Source organism: Venturia canescens, chromosome 10, assembly GCF_019457755.1.
Source record: "Venturia canescens isolate UGA chromosome 10, ASM1945775v1, whole genome shotgun sequence".
Lineage (NCBI taxonomy): Eukaryota > Metazoa > Arthropoda > Insecta > Hymenoptera > Ichneumonidae > Venturia > Venturia canescens.
Window position 1 is genome coordinate 11,419,624 of NC_057430.1, and position 24,766 is coordinate 11,444,389.

At 40.2% G+C, this 24,766-nt stretch overlaps 1 protein-coding gene and 1 long non-coding RNA gene across 2 annotated transcripts; one reads left to right on the plus strand and one right to left on the minus strand.

The window, feature by feature from the left end:
• Positions 1-1,102: 1,102 nt before the first annotated feature.
• path (pathetic) lies at positions 1,103-19,316 on the minus strand. Its single transcript, XM_043430130.1, has 9 exons — positions 19,030-19,316; positions 8,435-8,486; positions 8,097-8,185; positions 6,140-6,238; positions 5,724-5,874; positions 5,368-5,489; positions 4,194-4,733; positions 3,570-3,736; positions 1,103-3,213 (listed from the first exon to the last, which is right to left on the minus strand). Exons 2-9 carry the CDS (start codon positions 8,435-8,437, stop codon positions 2,843-2,845), a joined length of 1,542 nt encoding a protein of 513 aa, XP_043286065.1. The 5' UTR covers positions 8,438-8,486; positions 19,030-19,316; the 3' UTR covers positions 1,103-2,842.
• Positions 19,317-19,373: 57 nt separating this feature from the next.
• Positions 19,374-23,265, plus strand: LOC122416961 (uncharacterized). The gene is made up of 2 exons (XR_006262197.1): positions 19,374-19,613; positions 20,215-23,265. It is a non-coding gene; the product is annotated as an uncharacterized lncRNA (long non-coding RNA).
• Positions 23,266-24,766: the final 1,501 nt, after the last annotated feature.

The following is a 24,766-nucleotide window of genomic DNA, read 5'->3' on the forward strand; positions in this document are numbered from 1 at the left end:
GGTTTTCTAGTAGTTTCCGAACAAATAGGACTACGCTTACACGAGGTCTGACGACGTAAGAAATAAAAAGTTTTATTTATTCCCTGTCACGTATTCGAAAAACCGTCAAAATGATTATTCCCGTGCGGTGTTTCACCTGTGGCAAAGTTATCGGTAACAAATGGGAGGCGTATTTGGGATTGTTACAAGCCGAATATACTGAAGGGTAAGTCTGAGGATTTTGACGTTTATAGAATTTATAAATGATCGAATTTGAATTGCACATGTAAGCATAATAAGCGTAATATATAAAGATATCCCAAGAGCAGCCGAACGAATTCACTTCTAAGACCATTAGGAAGTCAAAGCGGAATAAATTCTCCACTGAATTTCGAATTTTCAACTCGACCGGTTTGTTTGTCAGAACGATTTAAAAATGTTATGACATAAAACCGACACATTCGCATATATAAAAGTGTGGCAGAACTCTCACTAGCTTTTTCTTTTCATGTTATACTTGGAATCGAGCCTTTACCGTGTCTTGTGAGAAAAAAACATGTATTATAGAGACGTAACCTAAATTTATACATAATCAAAAGTGAAATGATGAGAATGATTTGACCGAGTTTTCCACGTTTTCTGGAATAAATATTAACAATTTCGTAGTACCTGATTAAAAAATGAGCATTACCATATTAATATTTGATGTTATCGTAAACAGTGTAAAATTTTTCAAATGAACAAGAATTTTAAAACGAATTTTAATCAACAAAATATTCATTGAGAAAACATAATTTTCAGTGGATTATTTGAGTTCTTTAAAAAAATTCTTATTTTATTAACAATGATGAATTTTACTCTTGACAGAGATGCTCTTGATGCTTTGGGGCTAAAGAGATACTGTTGTCGACGAATGCTGCTCGGCCATGTGGATCTTATCGAAAAACTCCTCAACTATGCTCCACTAGAAAAGTAGACTCCGATTTATCAATAAGAATGACAATGAAGCATTATTGATAAAAAATATTGCTGAGTAAAGATTTCCCATGTACATTTCTGGCAAGTGAGGTGGATTGGAAGGAGGTGTAGAATAAGGCAGTTAATAAAATATTTTGAAACAAAGTTTTGTTCCAACGTATGATAATAATGAATTATAATGTATATTTAAATCATTCACTTTGATACATTGCCTAAATATATAAATTGCTTTCTCATTGTATTTATCGATCATTGTTCCCGAAAATACAAAATTATTTATCTAGTACTTTCAATTTGTATTTACTTTCATGTAATTTCCCAAACTTAATTTTTGCATTTATCCATATAGTTCCACTGTTTATCCGGTCAACATAGGAATATACTTCATAAACCATGTCAACAGGACAGTAGAGAAAAAAGTATTTAACGATGGACAATTTGTTTCTTTTTTTTTTTCATACAATGGCCTTTCTTCACAGCGACAATTTAATAATTTCATTTTTCAATCTGTAATTCCAAAAATACTGATAAATTCCCTGATGCATCGTCGCCATGAATTTTAGCTCAATATTTCCATATGCAATAGCAACTTTCTTGTACAACATTGTTTTGCCCGGACCACTAGCTCTTATTCCAAAAACAAATAACAAAGAAGAACTTAATCGAAAGAGCTTCTAAAGTCCGAACGTCATAGCCATTTGTTCTTCCAAACCTTATTCTGTGTTAAACCTTTCAAACATTAAAATAATAAAACGATAAAAAGTCTTGGTTGAAGCAGAAAAGAGTAAAAAAATTTCGTATGTACAAATTTGTCAGAAATAATGTTTCTTTCTTGTCTAAGAATGAAAAAAAAATTCACAAACATTCGGAAATGCAGAAATGCATTGAACCACTTTTCCGTGACGAGCTTTTCGTCGAAGTTTTGCCAATTGAAAAATAGAAGTAATGCAAGTAAGCAATTTCGTGCGGCAGGCTAAATCTCGGTAGCGTAGCATCAAAAGTGTTTCGTTGAATTGCGCTTCGTTTTTTTGGTTTTTTTTTCCTTCTGTTTTCTCTCTGCCCAGTTTGTACCGTGAGTATTTTTTCTTTATAAAAGACATTCAGCATACACACACATACAAAATATTTCAATGAAATTGTAATTTCAGAAAAAACAATAAAATAAAAACGGTAAACAACGCAGTATTCGAGAAATAAAAGGGAAAAAAATTCATGATTACAGGCAATTTTTAAAAACTCATTCAACTTGTAAAATTTTCGTCGGGTTTTTTTACTTTCGTTTGTGCTGCGAATAATGTATATATAAATATTGCATTCTCTATTACTTTCTTTATGTTCTTATTTAAAAAGCTCCTTCGTGAAACTTTAAGGCGATTCTCTTTTTGGTTTTTGTTCCTTTCATAGAAATTGAAAACAAAGAAACAAAACATATATAAATTAAAAAAGGCAAAAACTTTGTTTACGGAAATTCTGTTAAACCGGATACCGAGGCACAAAACGAAGTTAAGCCACGTTTGTGCCGATAAATGCTTAGAACTTGGCGCGTTGTTTTTTTTTTTTTCGTTTTCAAGTCGATGTTTCGTATTAACTAAATTCATATTCTACATATTTTTTTTTTTTCATAACATCAAAACAAGCATTTTCATTGCGGAAATTATCAATCATTGTAAACCAAAATTGAAATTTGTATAGAATCTCTAAAAATCGACCTAGTCTCGTTGTCTTGAATGAGAAGAAAAAATCTGATATAAAATCAAATAATCGTGTATCGTAATGATTTAAATTTTGACATGATTTTTTTGTTTGTGACGAACGCGATAATTAATCACGACAGCGATTTAGCTATGAGGAACTTGTACGAATATTCCATCGCGTTTTTTTAACATTATTTTATCGTGATATTTGAAGGAGCCAGCGTCGTCGTCGTTATATTCAAACTCGTGAGAATGGTGGAGTTCGATATTTCCAACACTTTTTTGCACACATCGGTCACATTGAGACTCGCGGGGTCCTGTGGCATGTACAATCTAGTTATATCGACAATTGCACTCCGAGATCCAAAGACCAGCGCCAAAACACCGACTACTGCGATTACGACGTTCTTAATCGCTACCCAATTTCCAACTCCGAATCCAACGTCCCAGTACGTCACCGTCTCCACGAATATCGGGATCAAGAGACCCAAAATCGAAAAACAGAAGGCTCCAATCAAACCGATAAACGGTCCAATTGTTGGCACTGCAACTGCCAGTAAAACTGAAAATGGAAAAAATTCGCAACAATTAGACAACCGAATGGACTTGAGGGAATTGAATATTCTTTCAAATATTCTTCAATAAACATTTGAAAAAAATGGCTCGCTTTAAAAATGTATTTTCCATATCTTTGTCTAACAGACTGTTAAAGTTAGTGCAAAAAACATTCAAATAAATTGTTTTTACAACCAGATTATCAAAGGGTTGAGTACGATCAGTCTTTTGATAAATTTTGTTAGCTGGTCAAGGAAAATGGATCGCACTATGCGAATAATTCAATAATATCATAAACTATAGGAAATATGTGTATTTTTGAATAATAATGAATTCAATATTTAACGATAAAAAAAAACTCACCACAACCAGTGACCATTGCGGTTCGCAAAATATAATTAGCCAAAATTGGTTTCTTCTGGAATCTCTCCTTCAGTCCGTTCCAGGCAATGTCAAGACAAACGTAGAATTGGAGTCCAAAGGTACAGAAGACTGCAAGGGCGATGAGAACTTTGACAACTTGGGCGGGTCTAGAAAAATATACGACTTATTAGAACTCATTTCTGTTATCTCGTTAAAAGAACAAATGATGAAGCGTCGATCGAAGCTCCATAAAATCTTGATGAATCACTCTGAACTCCTAATTTTGAGGAAATACGGTTTAAGGCTTCAGCCAGTAATAGTGTTTGACACATTCTTATCTGAATTCTCACAGAAGAGCATAAAAGAATAATAAAGTATTTCGAACATGGTCTCATTCCAAAACAGAGTAATAAACTCATTGTTTGGGAAACTATAATTTTTTTATCATCGAAAAAATTCAACTATAAGTCGTCAATAGTTTTTCGAAGCTTATCAAATCTCAGAGAGAAGCTTCAAAGTTTGACAACGAAATCAGTCGATATTTCACTCTTACATTTTTTTTCGAGTATTAACAATAGTGAAAAAAAATATTTGAAAGGGCAAAAGATGGTAAAAACGACGTACATTTCATGAGTAGGCAAGCTGAGAGTGATGCTGTCAGCGACGCACTCGCCGTACTTGACGTATCCCAGAAAGCCAAGAAGTATATAAATGAGTGTGACACCGGACATTCCCTTGTTGAGAACACCGCAAATACCGACGAAATGCTGTGGCGTTTTCATGTTGTTTTCGAGTGGCATTACGACGCCGATGGCTTCCATAGCGAAAATCGTAATGCTGAAGAAATCGGGAAAACGTTGAATGGGAGCGACGAGAGGAACCGAGCCGATCGATGGAAGATTCCAGACGAGATAATAAAACGTAATACCAAGCCCAGTTGCCATAAATACGTTTGCTATCATTGATACTGGCGCGAGATATTTCAAATTTGGTATCCAGCTTAACAATATTAGTGGCAGTAGAAGACAAATAATTGGAAGTCGCTCGTTCACCGTATCCTCCAAATAGTGCTCAATTATTTGCCTCAAATTCTCTGCTATGATCACCGCGTATACGCTGCACGTCCCGAAATACGTTATGAATAAACTTATCTGTATGAGGTATCTGTGAGACAGACAAAAAAACACGAGCAAATGCATTAAACCGATCGAGGCGAATGAAAGTTTTTTTACGCTACGAGCGAACTTGAGTTTCAGATGGAAAATCAAATTTTTAAGAATCCAATTAATACCAAGTTCTCAAAACATTTGTGAAGATCGTTTTAATTATCGAAAATTTCAAATGGACGGGGAGCTTTTCAGTAAAATTTTGAAAACCCAAGAACCAGTTTCTCAGTTTGAATTTGAGCCATGAAGAAAATTTAACTGATGAGAATCTAGTCGAAGTTACTCAAACTCAAATTTTTATTTGGCCATTCGGAAGAATTTCTTTTTTATTCCAGTCGATTATTTTCGAATGAATGACGACAACTCGATGGTTATTTAGTCAAAAATCAAAATGAATATTGATTTAATGAAGAATGGAATCTGTCGATATTCAAATCATTTTTTTTTGTACGCCGGTTGTAAATTACCGAAGATTCAAACATGATAATGTTGGGTTTGGGTCTTTGATAATTGGCATACATGAACAATATTGGAGACAAATTGACAGAGAAGAACAGAGAAGAAATGGCCAACGATTCTATCGATCGCGAAGTTTAGAGAATAATAAAAATAGTTTCAAAAGTGAATTTTACCTCGAGGGCGTCGAAAATTTTCTTCCCCATTGAGGCCCCGTCGAGAAAGCTGCTTCCGCGACATCCGCGAAGCCCATTTCCGTTTTTTTCGTTTTGTAATAGAGCACGTGAGCGCATTTGACCTAAATTGTGAAAGATAAAGAAAAAAATTAATTAAAATAATTTGGAAAATAATTGAAAGATAATTATTAATGTTTCCATTAGGAGAAAAGTTTCTCGAAACCAAAAAAATCTTTGGACGCGTTATCGAACAATGAATTATTTTTCATTCCTCTATGAAAATGCGTGTTTAGTTGCATTCGCGCAGCTCCGACCTTGGCGTTGTACAAGTTGGTGAAAAAGGATAACAAACTTACGAGAATATATGCACAGTGGGTGCAGACGAACGCAACGAGCATGGTCGAGATAATACCAACAAGCGAGCCGGCGCTGTTGAAAGCCTTTGGCATTGCGAGAATCCCAGTCCCGAGAGAGGCTTTCAGCAAATGTGTCAAAGTCTCGCCATCCCTGAAAAATTTATTTCCCACTTCATTAAAAAGACTGAAATTCAAAATAAAGCGAAAAAACGAATAAATTTCGACGAAAAGAGCGACGAAACAGAATCCATGAGGAAACCTACTTTGCTGCTTACATTTGTTTCATCAATTTTATTTCAAAAATTCACCATTATTTCAAATGCTCCAGGTGATAACACGAGAATGATCAAACATAAAAATATCTTCATCGGATTTTCATGAAACGTGTGAAACGAAAAAAAGGATAACAAACTCACGTCGTCGGATTGTCGACTTTACGTTCGACAAACGGGTCGAAACTTTTTCTATCGGTCTGACCCAATTCAGTATCACGAGGCGTTACCTGCACTTTATATCTGTAAACAAACAAAGGAGGCTCTTGTTAAGAATAGAAGACTACGACCATAAACTCTATCGTCTTACCACGATCTACGGTCTATATTACCATCTTAGCACAATTAGCAGTGATTTTTCAACGACGATTGATTTACGAGAGTCACGAGTTGAGATCAAAATCCTATTTGTTTAAGCAGCGAGACGGTGTAGAAGATTTATAGTTCAATCGAAAGGGTTTGGGCATATTGCGTTGTAGTTACGACGACGCTGAAGTTTGCAACGTTCAAGTCCAACGAAATAAACGAAAGTAACATTTGCAACTAACCAATTTATTATTTCACGAATATTTAATTAGGCATTTTCATTAACGGAAAAACATTATTGCAATTTTTTCAATGCAATGTAAAAACTTTTCCAAGTGTTTCGATGGAAGCTCGATCATTCGTTCGCTCAAAAGTAGGTCATTATTAATCGACTAATTAATGCCGGTTTGACCGAGTTTAGGCTCTGAAGGAAGATAAAAACAACAAAATTATCGAGACCGTTCGTTTGGAGCTGTTGAAAAAGAAGTGCAATCTTCCAAAATTCACAACGCGCTTGAATTCAGCTCAAAAGAAACATAAAAACGAATAAATTATCCCGAATGGAAATTTCAAGCTTTTGAAGAAAGATCGAATTGCAAAAAAAAGTTTTGCCGGGTTTTTTGGCGAAGTCGATTAATCGAAAAAAATCATGCAGAACGTTGATTTTCCTTTCGGTTCAACTGATCGGAAGTCGTCAAATTTACGTTAAAAAAATTAACATCGACCCTTTTTCAACCTGTTTTATGAAAAAAAATAATGAAAAGCTCCGAAAATGTGAATTAAATATGAGTCGATGCGAAGAAGAAAAACAAAAGAAAACTGATAACCAAAAATGGTGAAAAATTGACATTTTCGATGAGAGAAAAAAAAAACACTAAAAAGTAAAACAAAATTAAATGTACCCAATTGAAAATTCAAATTCACAACATTCGAGTTCGATGCTCTTTTTTCTACTTTCTTTTCCACAAGCGTGATGTCATCGCGGCATCAATAAAAGTGATCGACGGATGAACGTGTTTCTCATGAGGAAAAAATAATTCAAGTTACAACCGGAGGAATGTGTCATCGAGGCTTTTTAATTAAGAATAGTACGTGTAATTATTATGCAATAACGAAAGCACATCGCAATAGTTAATAACGAGCAATACGAGGAAAATTAATTGGTCTGCACGATCGTCATCCTTGTACCACATTCGTCGCGTCAATTTTACTCGTTTTTTTTTTTTTTTTCTCGTTCTACAGAAGAACTTTAACCACGACAAAACCGTAGGTTTTTCAGTGAGGAAAAAACTTGTTTATTATGCATAGCAGCGAATTATTTGCTTACCTCATTTTATTGTTATCTCTAGCGTGAAAAAAAAGAAAGAAAAAAAACACGAATATAAAAAACTGCGCAAGTCCCGGCTGCGGTTTTGGTCGTTATGGGATTGAATTTCGTTCTTCGTTGAGCTGTGGGAAGGCGTCGCGGAATAACTGAGTAAAACATTCGTTTTTTCTCTACCTCCCGTTCCTCCGGTGATTTTTTTTATCAACTAATCGCCTCTTTTATGGCATTTTTTCTAATTTCGTCACGCCCATTTCATATAAATTCGTGGGGCATCGAGCTCGTTCGAGTATTTCCATCCGCAATGTTTACTCGTCTCGCGCCTGTGTTCTTTGAATCCGACTTTCACGAGATCGAAGAAGCAAATTTCATGTCGATAATAATCCGACGAATTTATAATAGCGACGAAAGAACGAAGGATTTCACGTGCCTCAATTCGCTCTTCGTTACATCTCCGCATTGTTTACTTACTTGGCTGACAGCGCGCCATCTTTTATGCCCGATTCGTCCCGCGGCAAAAACGTGTCCAACTCCGTTGGCCCTTTGTTGTTCTCGTCCGTCTGTTGACCGAACGGGAAGATAAAAATTCAAAATGAGCTTCGACTCTGATAATTCCAGGAAAAATTCACTTTATTTGCTTCGATATCGCAGTCACAGTTTCTAAACATAACAGTGAGCGACGAATTTCGTAAAGGCAGAATTGAAATTCGCCTAATATCGTTCCATCGAAAAGAAAAAATGAGAGAAAAAAAAAGAAGCTGCATTTATCTATTCGAATTGTTGTTTTGACGAGACTCTCGTAAACTTACCATTGTACTTTGCACTTTGAGCTTCTTTTTAACGAAAAGTCGACTGCGGCAACTGAAATAAAAATAAACAAAGTTTCATCGTTTAATTGCGATGTTGAATAACAACGAGAAGCATGTCAATCTGAGAATGCTACCAAGATAATGCACTTTAAATCCATGCGATATCTAATCTTGTGAAAATGTATTACACTGGCAAGAATCAGAGCTCGAGAGAGCTCACGCGCACAAACGTCGATCGATCTCTCCGCGATATCTCTGTTTGATCGAAGTTCGGAATTACGTAAATAACGTAAACGATTAAAAGTGCGGGGTTATTATGAAATACGAGAAAACTGACGATCTTGAGTCTCGTGTTTATTCCCGTGCATATATCTTTATCAGTTAATATTGCTGACAAACCGTGACGTTTTGATATGCGCACGTCGAGAAAATAAAGAGCGTTCGATAATTTCGTCATAAAAAGTACAATAAATCATGAAGATGGGTTGAGGTTGTTTGAGGTCCGAAATTTTTCGTGGGGCGATTAGAAAAAAAGGGTGTTGGAAATAAATAGTTTGAACAATCGTCAAGCGGAAACTGACAACGAAATATTCGTTCGGCATAGAAGCTTGTCTCGAATAAAATATTCCGATCCATGTTCGATCGATCGAACACTTGGAGCTTTTGTCTTCAAATCCGAGATTAAAATCGGCCGGAGGATTAACAATAATCGAGGAGGAGGATTCGAATGGATCAACATCAACGGAAAGAAAATTCTAAACTTAATTATTGCCAGCTGTCAAAAAAATGTCATCGATGAAACCATTTATTTTTCATTTCCGTCGGATAATAACCGACGAGAATATTATTTTCCTTCCATTTTTTACTTCCGGGATTATTGTGCACTCGACCTTCCGAGGTTATCGTTCCATTTTCTCCACCCTCGGAGGCTCGCGTCGAATAAAATTTTCTCAATCGAATCGATCGAGTAACTCCGACTCATCTCGCGTCGCTTCAATAAAGGCGAAACAGGAATTAAAAAAAAATATATTTAAAAAACGAGTAGCAAAAAAGACGAGTGAAATGAGCGAACAGCTGAGAGAGTGAAAGAGAAAGGAGAAAAACCAGTTCTTGGCTGCAGACAAAAGGTGCCACGATCTTTGACTCTCCCTATCTTTGGTCGTGGCTTCTACATAATGAGGCTGTTTATCTATATATAAATATTCTATATATAATCATACGGGGCCTTCCGTTACGAACGACAGAAAAAAGAATAAATTCAATTCCATTATATTCGATGTGGGTTAAAAAAAATTCAACACAAAATTGACTTTATCTTCGAATTATGCAAAAATGACGAAACAAAAAAATCATTTGATAAAATAAAAAGAATAAAAATGATAATGAGAGGAAAAAAAAGTGGCCAACCTAAGGTGCAACGTACTCGGAATTCAAAGCCGAATCTCCGTTTGGAAAGATCGACTGTTTGCAAATAATTCTCACCGTTGCACTCTGTGCAACGAAAATAGATTTTTTACACCTCTCTTTCTCGAGATAGTTGAGAGAGAACTTAGTATTGTAATGACGAATTAAAGGCCAAGCCGATTCGTCGCACTGGTATATAGAAAGTCGAAATTAGAAGTTCTCGCTTGCGCCGCGTGCTATTTCGCGAAAAGGAAGACGCTAAAGAGCCAATAAAATGCGGATCGTGGCACGAGACCGTGAAGCAAAGTCGACGAAGGAACTGTCGTTGGAACAATCAACAAAATCGCCTACGCTTCTCTACCTTAATAACGGTACCTCTAAACCGGTAAATATATATATCTCGTTCAACGTCCCTGGATTTCGAGTTACGAATTCGCATGCAACAATGTCACTCAACCCAATCGACTCGGCTCAGAGAATCCTTTATTTCCTCGTTTCGAGACTTTACGATACAAAAATTTATGCAAATGGGGGTGAAATTTCTACCGCTCAGCAAGTACGATTTCGTAGATGAATAAATAAATTTTAAAAAATAAAAAATCAAGGAGATTAAATTGAGTTCACAAAATTTATAAAAACCGAGCTCGTTTCCGGTTTTCGGAAAATCATTTTCTCCTCTCACACCGATCTCATATTACTCGGTAATACTATACTCGTAATAAACTCATCATCGTTCCTCGGGAAAGAACGGGCCTCTTTTATTACAGCCGGAAAAATAGTTCCGTCAAGAAAATTTGGGGCGCGATATTCGTGGACGGGTCGGTGACTCGAATTGCTTTTTTACAACACCACAGAGTATCGACGCCGCGGAAGAATCGTTAGAAAAATAAAAAAACAAACGGGATTAAATGATTGTAAAAAAGTGAATTGGGAATCGTAATAATTCGTAACATCTCAGACAAAAAAAAAACCGGCTGCGAACGATTGACACCGAGCTCTGCAAGTTTCCAGTTCTCCTTATCGTATCCGGTTTCTCTCGTGTCGAGTTTGTAAGTGCTCGTTTTTTTCTCTCTCTCTTTTTGTCCCCCCACAATCGCTGTACCGTACGATGCTGAATGACTTCGAAGACGAACACCTTGACCGTCAAAGTCGCCGTGAATTCTCGTCAAATTCATGTATTTTCGCGTCAACGATAAATAAAGGATAATAAACAACGAAAAATCAAGTCAGACTCGACATTTTCTGGTCTCGTTTATTACGTGCGTGGGCCAGTAAAAAACGAAACGTGTGAAAAGCTCGATAAAATAGTTGACTGGAAAAATTCGTGGTGGATTTAGTTTTTTGATAATTTCGATTTTTTATTGCCATTCACGCAGCAGTTCCGTTTATGGGAAGCAACGAAGACACTTTTTTTCACGACACTCGTGCGGGCCAGAAAAAACGTTTTTTTGGACATGATTTTTATCAAATCGAAATCGATCCTTTTTGAAGTAGGATTAAAATGCTTTTTATTCATTTGGATATTTCGGTTGTGAAGAAATTTTATATCCTCAATATTTCTTTTGCCGCTGGCGTTTGCGTTGGTTTTTCGAAAATAGAAAAATCGAAGATATTCGATCTTGATAACGAATCACCGCACGCTCGTTCGTGCGGGTTTTTTCCCGCTACGGCAGTCCCCGGGGAAGCAACGGGCGTTGGCTTCAACCGCGAGATTGCAGGGTTTTCCAAACCTCGAAAATTCAACGTAAAAGTAGTTTTGGTCGTAATTTATGAATCTATTGATAAAGAAATTTCGAGGAAAATCGAGGCAGCATGAGCCGGATTTTCCTGGAGAAAGCGAACGATAAAAATCAATTTGTCCAATTCCTTTTCCAGAACCTTGAAAAGTTTTGCGGCGGTGGGCAGCAGAGAGTTTTATTTTTCATGCGGAAATACCGATATTTGGGAGAGCGCCAGTGCTTTGCCAGTCGAAAAGTGCGTGGCTCAGACTGAGTGAGAGAAATTTCAGTACGAAATGTGGACAAACGTCGTGCACATTGGCGGCTTCGGTGCGATATTTCGATCAAGTCGAATGGGCTTCTGCAATCGCTGCAACTTTATTTGATGAGAAATTCGGGCGGAGTGGCGAGCGGCACAGCGTACGACATTAAGATTTAATCGTCAATGTCGTTCCGCCAAAGCGGCGCGTGGGTCAACTCGTGATACGATAAGACGAAAGCTCCGAGTTCGTTTCGTTCTCCGGCTGACATTCTCTCGTTGGAAAAAGATGCTCTCGAACGAATGGTTTATTCGAAAGAGCGAATGCCTCTGCTTACTTTGCAATTAGTTAATGAAAAAGTGATATTTCGAGGAGCGCGCATCCTTCGTCGTTGATTGATTATCGAAGCACCGGGGGAGGATCGGTGCGATTGATTTTTTCCCATTGCTGGTTCTTCAATTGCGCAATCCGTGCGAATTGATGAGTCTCCTCCGAGGACGAAGCGTCTGTTTTTTTGCCTAGGAATCAGCGCTTTTTCATCCTCTCTTTAATTCCGTATCTTCGACAAGTTCATCTTTAAATAAATACGAATATTTACCGATGGAGTTTGCTTCCGTCAGACGTGTACGAGGAAGCTTTTCCGCGATTTGCCCCGCCGCAGCTGCGATAACATCGCGGCAATATTTGCAAGTCCACGCGAAGCGGCGTTTATCTCCGCATTGAAAATGCACGAAATCTCATTTATTTGCTTCTTCCTCGAAGACTGTTCAATGAAATAATCGTCTTTGAGTTCTCCGCGCTCTCGTGTTTCCTCAGCCTTTCGATCTGCTTCTGCGTAAACGAATTAAACGGTATTTCGAGTACGAAAAAAAGGAGCGCGGAGTCGTAATAAAGTTAGCAGGAAATTTCTAACGAGGCACGTACATCCTCGTTTATTTTTTATTGACCAATTGCCAGGAGCGTTGCTATCATTTTGCCCTTTTCTTTCTCGCTGCGTCTCTCTCTCTCTCTCTCTCGCGTGTGTAGAAATAACGGACGAATGACGAGTGAGCAGGAAGGGCAAGAGGGAAATAATCGACGAGTGTGATTCATCGTCGTTCGTTAATTTCGTGTCCTTTTCTCAGCGCCGACACAAGAACGGCTTTCCTTTAGCCCGACAATTTTTACTTTTTTCGTGCTCTTTTGACGTATCCCGAATGACGTAAGCTCTGGACGGAGGTGTGCGGAACGTGGGGGTTGGAACGCGAGGCGCCGTGGGACGTGTGTGAATTTGACGTCAGCGATGATGGGAAAAGGGGAGCGAGAGGATGACAATTTTCTCGCAGCTCGTTCCGTTTTCTTTTTTTTCCTAAATCGATGAAAATTTGTTCTTCCGCGTGAGTGTGAAGTTCGGCTGGGATTTTGTTCCGATTTCACGGCAACAACTCCGATTTGATTTTTTAAATCGATCGACGAGCGCGCAGAAGCTGTCGACCGGGAAATTGATTCGGTTTTCGATGCGGAACGAAGCTGTTGAAAGTTGCGAAGTAATTGACGTCAAAGTCGGCGCGGCGACTCGCAATGTCGCACCGTCTCGTGCACCGTAATTGTGAGTAACTCGAGCAACGGCTTCCTCGCGCCCCGGGCGCGCGTGGCTCGACGGAGGGATGCGTGACGCGGCGGCAGCCAGGAGGCCCTTCGTCTGGGATTTTCCGCCCACGAGGAAACGCCGAGCGCGTAGCGACGTTCGGCAACGATCCACTTTATCGGGGCGCTATTTTCATCTGGATTTTAAGGAGGCTTCGGTTTGTGGGTGTCTTTTGGAAAACTCGGAAAACTCCATCGAAATGCGGGGCCGAGAATGATTTTTCACAGAGGTTTTAATCGACGAATAAATTAGCATAATCGGTCAGCGAGCATCGCCGGGAACGTCGTTTGAATATTAATTCATGGAAATCCCCCCCTTTTTACGCAAATAATTTCTCCGCCATTATATTTTTATCCCCACGTACGAAAAAGAGCCTCAATTTCCATTGTTTTTCTCTCGCCCATCGCGCGGTTCGAAAATATTTGTTCGCCGCGAATAAGCGAGCTCTCAGTGACGCGCGGGGACCTCAGGTCCTTCCGGTTTTAATAAACGAAATGCCTCCGAGTGCATCCCCGAGCTTTTGGCAACGAAGCTTTTCACCGTCTCGTACGAAGAATCGACGGAGAACTTTTGGTGAAGCGCCGACTCGCACACGCTCTCGCGGAGCGTCTCGTGCATGTGCACGAAAATCGATTCAGCCGTCTGCTAGGTCAGTTCAGTCGGATCGAGTTCGCGAGTTCATTTTTTCGAGTCCGCACTCCCTCACCAACTCACCCTTTTCCGAGGCCTTTCCTCCTCGCAGATGTCGCATTTTCACCTGAAAATCTCGACATCCTCAGCGCGGAGAATCTAGTATCTCGGGGACAGTTTATACACTGAGGTAAAAAGTCATTGGAACAACGAAATGTGGCATTACGGGATGCCAATGAAGGATATGATCGTCACAAGTCACAAGCTTCAAAATGATCAAGGAAGTTGAGGCTGTACAGTCATTTTTTTACCCAAAAGTTACGACCTGTACCCTCCAAAAGTTAGGCCAGTTTACAGTTTGGCAATGTTGCATACACTTTGAAGAAAAGTTGGGAAAAAAAAGAGGAAAAACTGGTGAAAGCTCAGTCGAAAACACGAACGGTGACGATCCTAGCCTCAAAAAACTGCACGGGAAACAGATTATAATTAATATGATCTCAGCAAATCTCCTAATAAATCTGAAAAAATTGGCATTATTCGGCAAGCCTTGCTCATGTTGCCCAAAAAATTTCATATTTTTAGCATCATATTTAACGAAGATATCACCGAATGTGTCTTAACTTCCATAAGATTGCATGTTATTTGGCCCAAATTGTTGTTGATTTATCTCAGCAACGACGCTCCTAAAATATCTGAAAATTAAACTGATGTTTTTTTTCAACACTTCTCTTTACACGATGCAATCGGTTTAAAAGCGATGACATTTATTCCAATGCCTCAACTTCCTTGAACGAATAAAAAATAGTTTTATTGGAATACGAGCCAAAATAATCCATCAGCATAGTAATAAAACTTGATATTAATTATAAAACGAGTATACAGCACTTTGTCGTTGGAGTTAGAGTGACTTTTTCGACCACTGCAACGTCCAGTTAATCGACAGATCGGAGCTAAGTTCATTGAATAAAATATATAATTGCTCTGCTCAAACTTTGTGCCACCTATTTCGAAACCTGCTTCCTTAATCCAATAAGTTTCCGATCGAACCGCAGATTCATTCTCCCCGAAAACACGTTGCAGTTTAATCAAGAAAACTCTCCCAATAACATCAAATGCTATTGAATAAACGATTTTTTTCCGAGTGTGAAGAGGAGTAAAATAAGAATCGTTCTATCCGCCACAGTAAAAAGGCCGAAACCCCCATGACTTTTATTCAAAAGACTCGAGAGTCTTTTTCTCTGTAAGCGCATTGTCAAAAATGTTTTCAGTCTCTTCAAATGTTCGTATTGCAAAGTATGCGCTCGGGCAAGCCTGAAAAAAACACTACTCTATGGTAAAATGTGACACGTATTCGGTGTACATTCGTGTATTCACCACAGAATTTACTATGCCGACAGTGAACAATTGTAAACCTAGCGGAGCAAAGTGGAATACGATGACGCTGAAGTTTCCAACGTTGGAGTCCAACGAAATGATCGAAAAAAACTCTCCAATAATTCCAGTAATTCTCCTATTTTGTTCCCTGCCAAATTTGCGATTCGTAGTTTTGCAAGCTGCACCAACGATACGTGAAATAAAAAATTGGTGAATTAAAAACGTTTTTTTCGTTCATTTCGTTGAACTCCAACGTTGGAAACTTCAGCGTCGTTGGAATACGTGCTTTTCGAATATTACAAGTTTCAACGCCTGAACGGTATTTTTTTTGAGAATCCCTCCGTCGCAGGCCTCCTCTAGCTAGCCCCGAATGAAAGTACGAATATTCTTGGTGCATTGCCAACTTAAAGGAGGGCTAATTAAAGTGCCGTTTGTGCGTGCTCTTACGGAGGTCAAAATTTGTGATTTACAATGCATTTGCACTCATCGGTAAATGCTCGTTTGGAATCGAAGCGATGAAAAATGCCAAAAAACACAATGCTGCTTGTAATCGGTGGCCGAATGCTTTGAAGTCATTGTAAAATAATATATTCCTCGGTGTACGAAACGAATCCGTTTTCTCCGTGGGGAAAACAGCTGCCCTTGAACGGCCAGAGTGAGCACACCAAAATTCAGCGACTTTCGGGGCTCAAAAGCTCAGAGAAAATCTGCCTCCCGCGAGCCCTCGTCAAAATCCGGCTCGTTGTTTTATTTATGCTGCTGAATTTTATCCGCAATATCTCGCAGGTGTCACACCGCGGCGTTGGACATTCGCGAAGGAACACGTCGCACCGCCAGCTTTTTTTATCCGCCTCAGTATTTCTTATTAATAACCCCGAGGAGGCTCGACGCGCGTGCATGACGATTACGCAATCCCGCGGCTATCAAGACCGGATACACGCAGACACCTGGTCTTCGGAGCAATACCGCCGCGTGGTGAGGGACGCGAACTAGACCCGGCGCGCTCGCACAACCCGAAATTTGGGTCACGCGTTCGAACGTTCGATTTTTAGCAACTCGAACGAATTCGTTTGCGAACAGTTTATACTTTCGGGGGCGAAGACTCGTTCGATCTTTTTATTTCGTTATGGAGAAACAGGGGGCTTTAAAAACTCGAGTTTTGCCCATACTTTATTGCTTTTCACTCGTTTTGATTTGAAAAAGTTGCTAAATATGCGACTAAAATTCTAATACGCGAGTTGGAATCGAAAATTCTCGAAAAAACGATTGCGGAAGATCGAGATTAGACGGTGAAAATATGCGACGCCGATATAAAAACTACGAATCGCGAATCCGGCAGGGAAGCAAATTCGAGATTTGCTGGAATCGTTTGACAGGCTTTTTTACATTGTTGGACACGAACCTGGCAAAGTTCAGCGTCGTGTGAAAATGGGGAAGCTCGTCTCGCCGATTATTTTCATTGAAAAATCCTGCACTTTTATCGTAACGGACTCGGCCCGTTTTTCAGTAATTTTTCAAGCTGGCTCTGCGGAGATACTAATTAAAAAGTCGAAATTCCTCTCACCGCAGGTGACACGAGGGACGACTTGAAAGTCTCGCGGTCCGAGGTTTAAATATGCACGGAAAGGAAACAAATGTTGCCTCAATAAACGAGATATTTTAATCGGTTTTCATGAAAATGCTCATCGTTCCCCCTTTAAAAAATTCCAAACATTCGATCTTTTCCCACGTCTCTAGTGCTGCAGCGCTAATGATTATCTTCGGATTCTCCGCGTGCGCGAGTATATATTTCGAGGCTCTCGTTTCCGAGGGTGGTCAATTTTTCAGGTAGAGCCTATGGAAATACCGTCCGAGTCGCAGCGCCATTGCTCGAGTCTACCAAAATCCTTTTCAAAACACGCCCATTGAGTGGCCGAGGCTCAAAGGACCGCTGAGTTAGAGCGACTCGAAATTTCATCATCCCGAATTTCCGGAACCCCCAGAGTTCTCGAGACTTTCGGGACGACAGGTATTTTTCTTTCATCTTTTCAACGACGAAATTATAAAGTGGAAATGAAAATGCCGAGTTGCACCGAGCTGCGCGTTCCCCTCTGCGAAGTCAAATTCTCTAAATACTTCGGAGAATGCAACTCGAAATGGAATAAAGAATTTCAATTTAAAAATCCACTCGAATTCCATTTTTTACACGACGCTGAAGTTTACAACGTTCGAGTCCAACGAATTTAACGAAAATATAAACATTTGCAATTGACCAATTATTTATTTAACGAAACCATTGGCGCACATTGAAAAACTACGAATTGCAAATTCGCCAGAGAACAAAATTGAAGTATTACTTCAACTGTTGGAGGATTTTTTTCCATAATTTCGTTGGACTCCAACGTTGCAAACTTCAACATCATTTTTTTACGTTGAAATCCCTCACTAAATCTCCGCCGCCCCCCCCCCCCCCCCCGCAAACTGTCCGTCCTCTCGCTTATCTCCTGAATAATCGATCACCCCATCAACAGAACTGTCACAAATTTCATGTGAACGTAACGTGCAGGTTAACTAGTAGGAAGGAGAGAAGGCCTTGTTGCAAATATCGATTTCATAGTCAGGTCACGGCATCTCTCTCTCTCTCTCTCTCTCTCTCTCTCTCTGTCACTCTTTCATTTCTCTCTCTGTCTCTCTCCCTCACCTGCAAGTCTTTCAGCATAATCTCTCCAACCTCGATCGCTCGTACCAAGTTTGCATCTATCATTGAAGTCAATAGATTTACGAGAGCGAGCCTCGAGATTCGCAAATCGATTATTTTCGTCAGCTCGTTTGGGTTATTGCGAAAGATATTTCACGAGAGGACGATCGAAAGGAAAAAGAAAAAAAAACCGTTGAAATGATTTTCATAATGAAAGGTGCATTATCGAGAGAACGAAAATTCGTGGTTGGAAATAAAAGTGCTAAAAGAAACGAGTTTTCGAAAATAATAATTGGATTGAGGAAGCACGAGGTTATTTGTAGACGCGATCATTTCAAACGAAGGTGAACATTTTTTTCGTGCATGCTGGCGTATTTTAGTGGAAAAATTTCAATTGACGAATATTCGTTGGGCGAAAGATAAATTCGAAAAATACTCGGTTCTCGGACGATCGGTTGGATAATCTTGAAATATCCGAGTCTAAATATTTTTTCTAAGCCCGGAAAAGGAGGCGAAATGCGATAAGAATGTTACATCATTCGCGTTGCACTCGAATGAAAGAGGCGACCTCTGTCGAGTGCTTCTATTATGGGGTGGTGTTTCAGAGAGTTCATACAGCGAGTTTCTCGGTCGCGCATTACCTCCACGTGGTTTCTCGCGCATCGCGCACGCAGAGGAGCCCGCTTTCAAATCGGCTGACGAAACACGCGATTTTACTTGCACCTCAAACTCTCCTCGACGCGCCCTGTGTAAACTGTTTTTCCGCGCTTTCCGTACTTCAAACTCGGACACAAATGACGGAAAAAATATTTGAAACCGAAGTAGAATGGACGCAATGAATTTTCGTAATTTTCGGTGGGAAAGTAAATATTCGCTCCAATTAACGCATTTGAACGTTTGCTTACCTGCTCTCTGGATTGTCAACAGAAAAAATATTGCTCTTCGATCCCGACTTGGTCGACTGGACTGTCTCAAGGCTGAAGCACTAACGGTAAAATCACTCGCGCGAAAATAATAATAAATGTAAAATAAAACCTGAAGAATCACGGCGGGACTCTTGAATTTTAATTAAAAAAATATATTCATTTATCAGTGTAAAAGAAAAGAAAACTCGTGAGCCTCGCGACAACGAAGTTACTCGGTAGCGAGCGCGCCGGCATGTGCCGAGCAACGACGTTGAAAACGACGAGAGTCCACGAGGAGACACGCACTGAAATCGAATTCGTGAAAACTGGGAGCACGGTGTCTGCATCGCTCCCATCCCCCGCCGCCTCGCCCATCGTGTAAGCGATGAGCCTTGGAGAAAGGGAGAGAGAGGGGTGAATCGCGCGCATTCGCTGAGCGAGAATAGACCGCGCGACAGAGCGTTGGGGCAAACTGAGGAACGAGCCTCCTATAGGCTGAGCTTTCGTAACTCTGACAACTCGGTGCTGGAGAGAGGGTCGCGCGCCTCGCGCTTGCTCACACGAAGGCTTCCGTCGAACCGTTGGTATTTTGAACAATGAAACAACTAAATTTGTCATTTTCAATCGTTCACGATTTCTTCGTTTTGTATTTCTGATGCCGTTAACCTGGTCTCAACGTAACCTAAAAAATCAACCAAATTTTCTGTGCCAGATTCGGCACTAAAATATGCATTTTTCTCTAGAAAAATGACGGTCGATATCTAAACCTCGAAAAATTATAATATTCAGGGAAAACCGTGAGAATAATTGAACGACGCTGAATTTTGCAACGTTGAAGTCCAACGAAATGAACGAAAAAAAGACATTTGTCATTGGCCAATTTTTATTTCACGAAGTATCGGTGCAGCTTGAAAAACTGCGAATTGTGAATTCGGCAGGAAACGAAATTGTAGAATTACTGGAATTATTGGAGGGTTTTTTAGATCATTTCGTTGGACTCCAACGTTGCAAACTTCAGCGTCATATAATTGAAAAGATTGACCGATGACGATAATTTTGCTTCCACTACGCCCCTGTTCTGCAACTATTCGAATTATTTTGTTGAATAATTATCGAGGGGAAGGCACAGGGAAAAAATACCGGCTCGCAGCTATGGCAACGCGTCAAATTATGCGGTTGTTTCAGGAGCGTTGGATTACGGAAGCGTTTACTGTATTCGAAGAAATAGGACTCGTGCACGGGAGAGAGGCATATGCGCGCGCACGACTGGAGGTGGTTGCTCGCGGCCGCGGCTTCGGCGCGACGTTCCGACGCCACGAGGAAGCGAACGCGTGTATTCGACGAAAAAATGTGAAACAAATGCACGTATCGCTAGTAGGGTTCTAGTTTGAAAATAGTTTTTTTTTATCAAATATTCTCCCCGTTTATAGTCGACTCGTTGGAAATTTTATTCGAATGCAAATATCTGAAAAACTGTCTTCCTTTTCAAGCCGGCCAGACGCGGTGAGGTTCTCTACTAAAATTCCAGGAAAATTCAAATAGATTGTTCGACATGTGGCGCACACGTGTGTTGTAAGCTTGGCTAGATAAGTCTCATTCCAAGGCGTATTCATCGAGTGCCCATTAAATATGTAAACAGCAATTTCGAAAAAAAATCACGAGCACGTATCGATCGATTTTTTTCTCGAGAAGAATTTCGTTAGGTCCGCGGGTTCAAGCAGAACCGCGTTGCTCGGACATTCATCGCGCTTCGAAAATATAATTCCGTATTCAATGTCAACAATGAACGCTCCAGTACACTCACAAAAGAGTTGGTAACGTTGTTCAAAATCGTGGACATTCACTTCGCAATTTATTCTCATCGAAGAAATAACGTTTTGCTCACGCAGTGACGTCACCGGTATCTAGTTCGCACTCGCCTTTTCCTCGCTTTCAACACTTTATTTGCATCGAGTTCTTTTTATCTGAGCGCACGTTGCTCGAACTCGTCGACTGGGTGATAAACGATAAGGAAAAAACGACGCTGCGGAACATAAAATTTATCAAAGATCGGCCCGAAATGCATCATTTTTTTTAAAACTTCGCACTTTTGACGTCTCCAGATTTCGCACTATTCTCGTCGTGCGAAATCGTCATTCAAATATATACAAAAAATAACTCAAATTCTTTTATTTTGAATAAATTATATCAGAAAATTTGCTCGCTTCTTTTCATTCTCAACGCAGCAATTCTGGCCGATTGTTTCGCCCCATTTTTTCCACAGATCGAGCGTCCCGACCGTCTTTTCTCGAGAACACTTTCCTTCGGGAGTCTCGTGACGACGAATCTCTCGAATGTACAATCGTGTTGTAATTTACGAAGCATTCAAGAAAATCACATAACGCGATACGAAAAGAGATGAGAAGGGGGCAAGAGAGTGTCGTAAAAAGTAATAAACATCGCGCCTTGACCTCGATCTTCCTTCGTGCTCGCTCTCTTTCGATGATCCATTCAAGTTCAATGCTTCTCGCTCATCGATTAATTCTCGGGTCATCGATCCATTGTTTTTGTTCGAACGTCCGCGAGGCATCGCGCTCCGGAGGCGAAATCGTAATTTCTCATTCCTCGCATAAAGCTTCAAAAACGATCGGATTGTAAAAAGCTAAATAATTTAAAAAACTCTAAAAAGGCGATATAAAAAATCGATTCGAGGGAAATTCGTCCTCGGAAACGGAGCTGAATAAATTTGTCGATCCTCGAAGCTCCACTTTGTTAAATTCATTTCTCGAAATACAAACGGCTCGATCGAAATAACGAGTTCTTTTCTTCGTCCGCGAATAGTTCGAGTCTGCGAGGACGAAGTTGCTGTTGAAAGGCCCTATTTTCGGACAAAGATCGAAGGGCGGGCGCAGGGGGAGAGGAGTCCATTGGGAAGTTCGAAGAACTAATGAGTCGATTACGAGAAATTTATCGGAGTTTTGAACCGCTCGGAATAACGAAGCAAAGTGGATCCAAAGCAATTTGGGGCAGTTAAAGGTTGGGAATGGTTGATCGAGGGGCCGAGTAACGCCGCGTTTGCGAACTTTCAGTTTGCTCATTCATTATCGAAAGTCAGAAAAACGTCCTTTTCGTCGTTTTATTTCCTAGGCGTGAACGTTCGTGGACGCGGAAACGTCGCGCGGCGCGGGGAGGTCAGGAGCTCCGAATATCTTCTCAGGAGAATAAAGAACGAAGGCAGACTCGAACGATGAGTTTAGTGGAGTGACGGCGGAGCAGAATGAGCAACGTCTCAAACGTTAATTGCTCACCACTTTAAGTACGAGGCTTTTTAGTACACTGTCGCCCCACGAGCATCGATTCTGATCAATTCGATGACGAAATATTCGACCAATTTCGATTGTTTCGCGCTTCCTAGCGCTTTCTCCCTTCTTCTCGGTCCTCCTCGTCACACGCGCGCGGTACACGCGCGACTCGGAATTGCTTGAACTCTCCGCCAGCCAATTTGACGGTCATAACTCACGCGCTGAGGAGTTACGCGTGACTGTGAATGAACCGAAAATCACGTGGGATCGAGCGCCACCAAATTGGGCTCTTTCGAATATTTTTTTTTTACGAAATTCTTTCGAAGCACCCACTCGCTAGGGAATATATTCGAAAACGAGTGCGATGTGACGGGACAGTTAAAAACGAAATTTCTCGGAGCTTTTCGGGCGGAAATTTCAAAAAGGAAATTCGCTTTTTTCTGCTTTTTGACTGCTCCTCAGAAAAAGTGGCTCAAGACCTCGCGTGCGTTCGGAATTTTCGAAGAATCCATTTTCTTTTTACGGATTATTATTCTCCATAGTTTTAGGCGCATTTCTGTGAACGTCGATTTGTAAAATTTCTCTGTATAGATCGAAAGTTATTACAGAAAACGTGACTGTCCAACTGGAGGGCCCTTTAATACTTTTTGACGCTTGTTTGTTTTTAATATTCGAAATTGTTTCCTCTGTGGTCTGTCGAGTCGGATTTTTGATATCGCGATCAGAAGATTTGATAAACATAATTAAAGTGTGACACGAAATGCACACTTTTTTAAACTGCCGTAAATTCATAATTTTTCGCAGACTGCAACTTTATTTTACAGCTGTTTTTTTTTACGTATTGGAGATCTATCAACATTTCAAGAAGAAACAATGCAGACCGTGGAGCAACTTATTTTTCACGCAGTTGTAATACTTGAAAAAAAATGAAATAAATTTTTTTACGAAGATTAAATACTAAAGATTATATTTACTATGATTTCTATTGCTATCTCTTCTAAATAAAGTTTTTCTTTTAGCGCGTTTTAGGCACCGCTGGACGCGTATTTGAAGCGTTGAAAATTAGGAAAATCTTCGTAAATAATGAGCTTCGGCACGAAAATCGAATAATTTCGACCGAGCTCATTCGCACTCTTGAGTTTGGACCGCACATAAGTATTCGTTTGAATGCCAATGGTAAAATCGAGGAAACCAAAGTCCGTGGGACGGACGACTTTTGATGGTATTTCGGTGAGCTGTCCCGCAGCTTCGTTCGTTCGAGCAATAAAATTGGGGTCAGTATTCGCCAATAATTTTGGCTCCTTTCAGAAATTCGTTTCGACCGTGCGACATCGCGTTTGCATCAGTTTCGGAATAAAATTCTTTTTCAATGCAACATTCCAAAGGATTCAGTGATTCATTGATTCGAAACGGGGAACGAAACTACAACGAGCTGGCGGATTGCCTTTTTTTCGAGTCCTCGAGAAAAATGGACACGAATGTTTTCTTGAAACTTTCTAAATCTTCCTTACCAACACTCGAGTTTGAGTACATCGCTTTGAAAGGGGAGGAAAAAATTTCGAAATGTTTTTTTATCTCGGGACAAATGTTTTTGTAAACCCGTTCGACTTTACGGCGTCGGAGACCCGGACGATGAAAAATGCCGAGCAAACGCATTCCTCAGTGCGATGCGGCCCTGAGCACATATTTGCGCGGTATTTTGTGCACTGATAAACGAACTGGCGCCTCATTTACGCAGAAATGGGTCTCAGTGACCCGGAAAAGTATTGAAAAACGAAAAACTTGCAAAACTAATGACCAAAAACTGCGAAATTCCACGTCGCTCAATTCTTCGGAGTTTCCTCGAGCGATAAACCGTTTTTTCAAACCGATTCCGTACTCGGTTTCAAAACTTAGATTTACCAATCGAATGCGAGCCTCTCGTTGTCAATGTTTCGAAAAAAACCGACGCGTTAGTCTCGCGAGCCCGAAAGTGAGCCGCGAGGTATGAAAAACGGTTGGAAAATCGGCGCAATTTTCGTCCCTCGGTCGAGGCTTGCGCAAATTTTTTCGCTCGATGAGTCACGCCAAAAGAAAAAGGCTCAAAATGAAAAACGAATTTTTAAAATGCAATCCTCGTTCGGCCGATCCGCGTTAACAATTTTGGTTTCTTCCCTGCTGAGCTACTCAGAAAAAAAGCGACGCAGAATATCGTCTTTGAAAAGGGAAACAAATCCCATAAGATGGGACGCGCGTGTCTTTGATAAGCGAACGGTGAGACTTGCTCGTTCCATCGTTTTTAACGCCGCACCGAAGAGGCGCTGACTCGGGTGTCAAGTTTCTGCGGATGCGAATGATCCGCGCGAATGTTCATCAAAGTAGTTCGGCCGTTCGACGACTAGTAAAGTTCGCAACAACTTTACGTCGATTAATTTTACGTTGCGCATTATTAATAAAATAAATAAATACACTGTAAA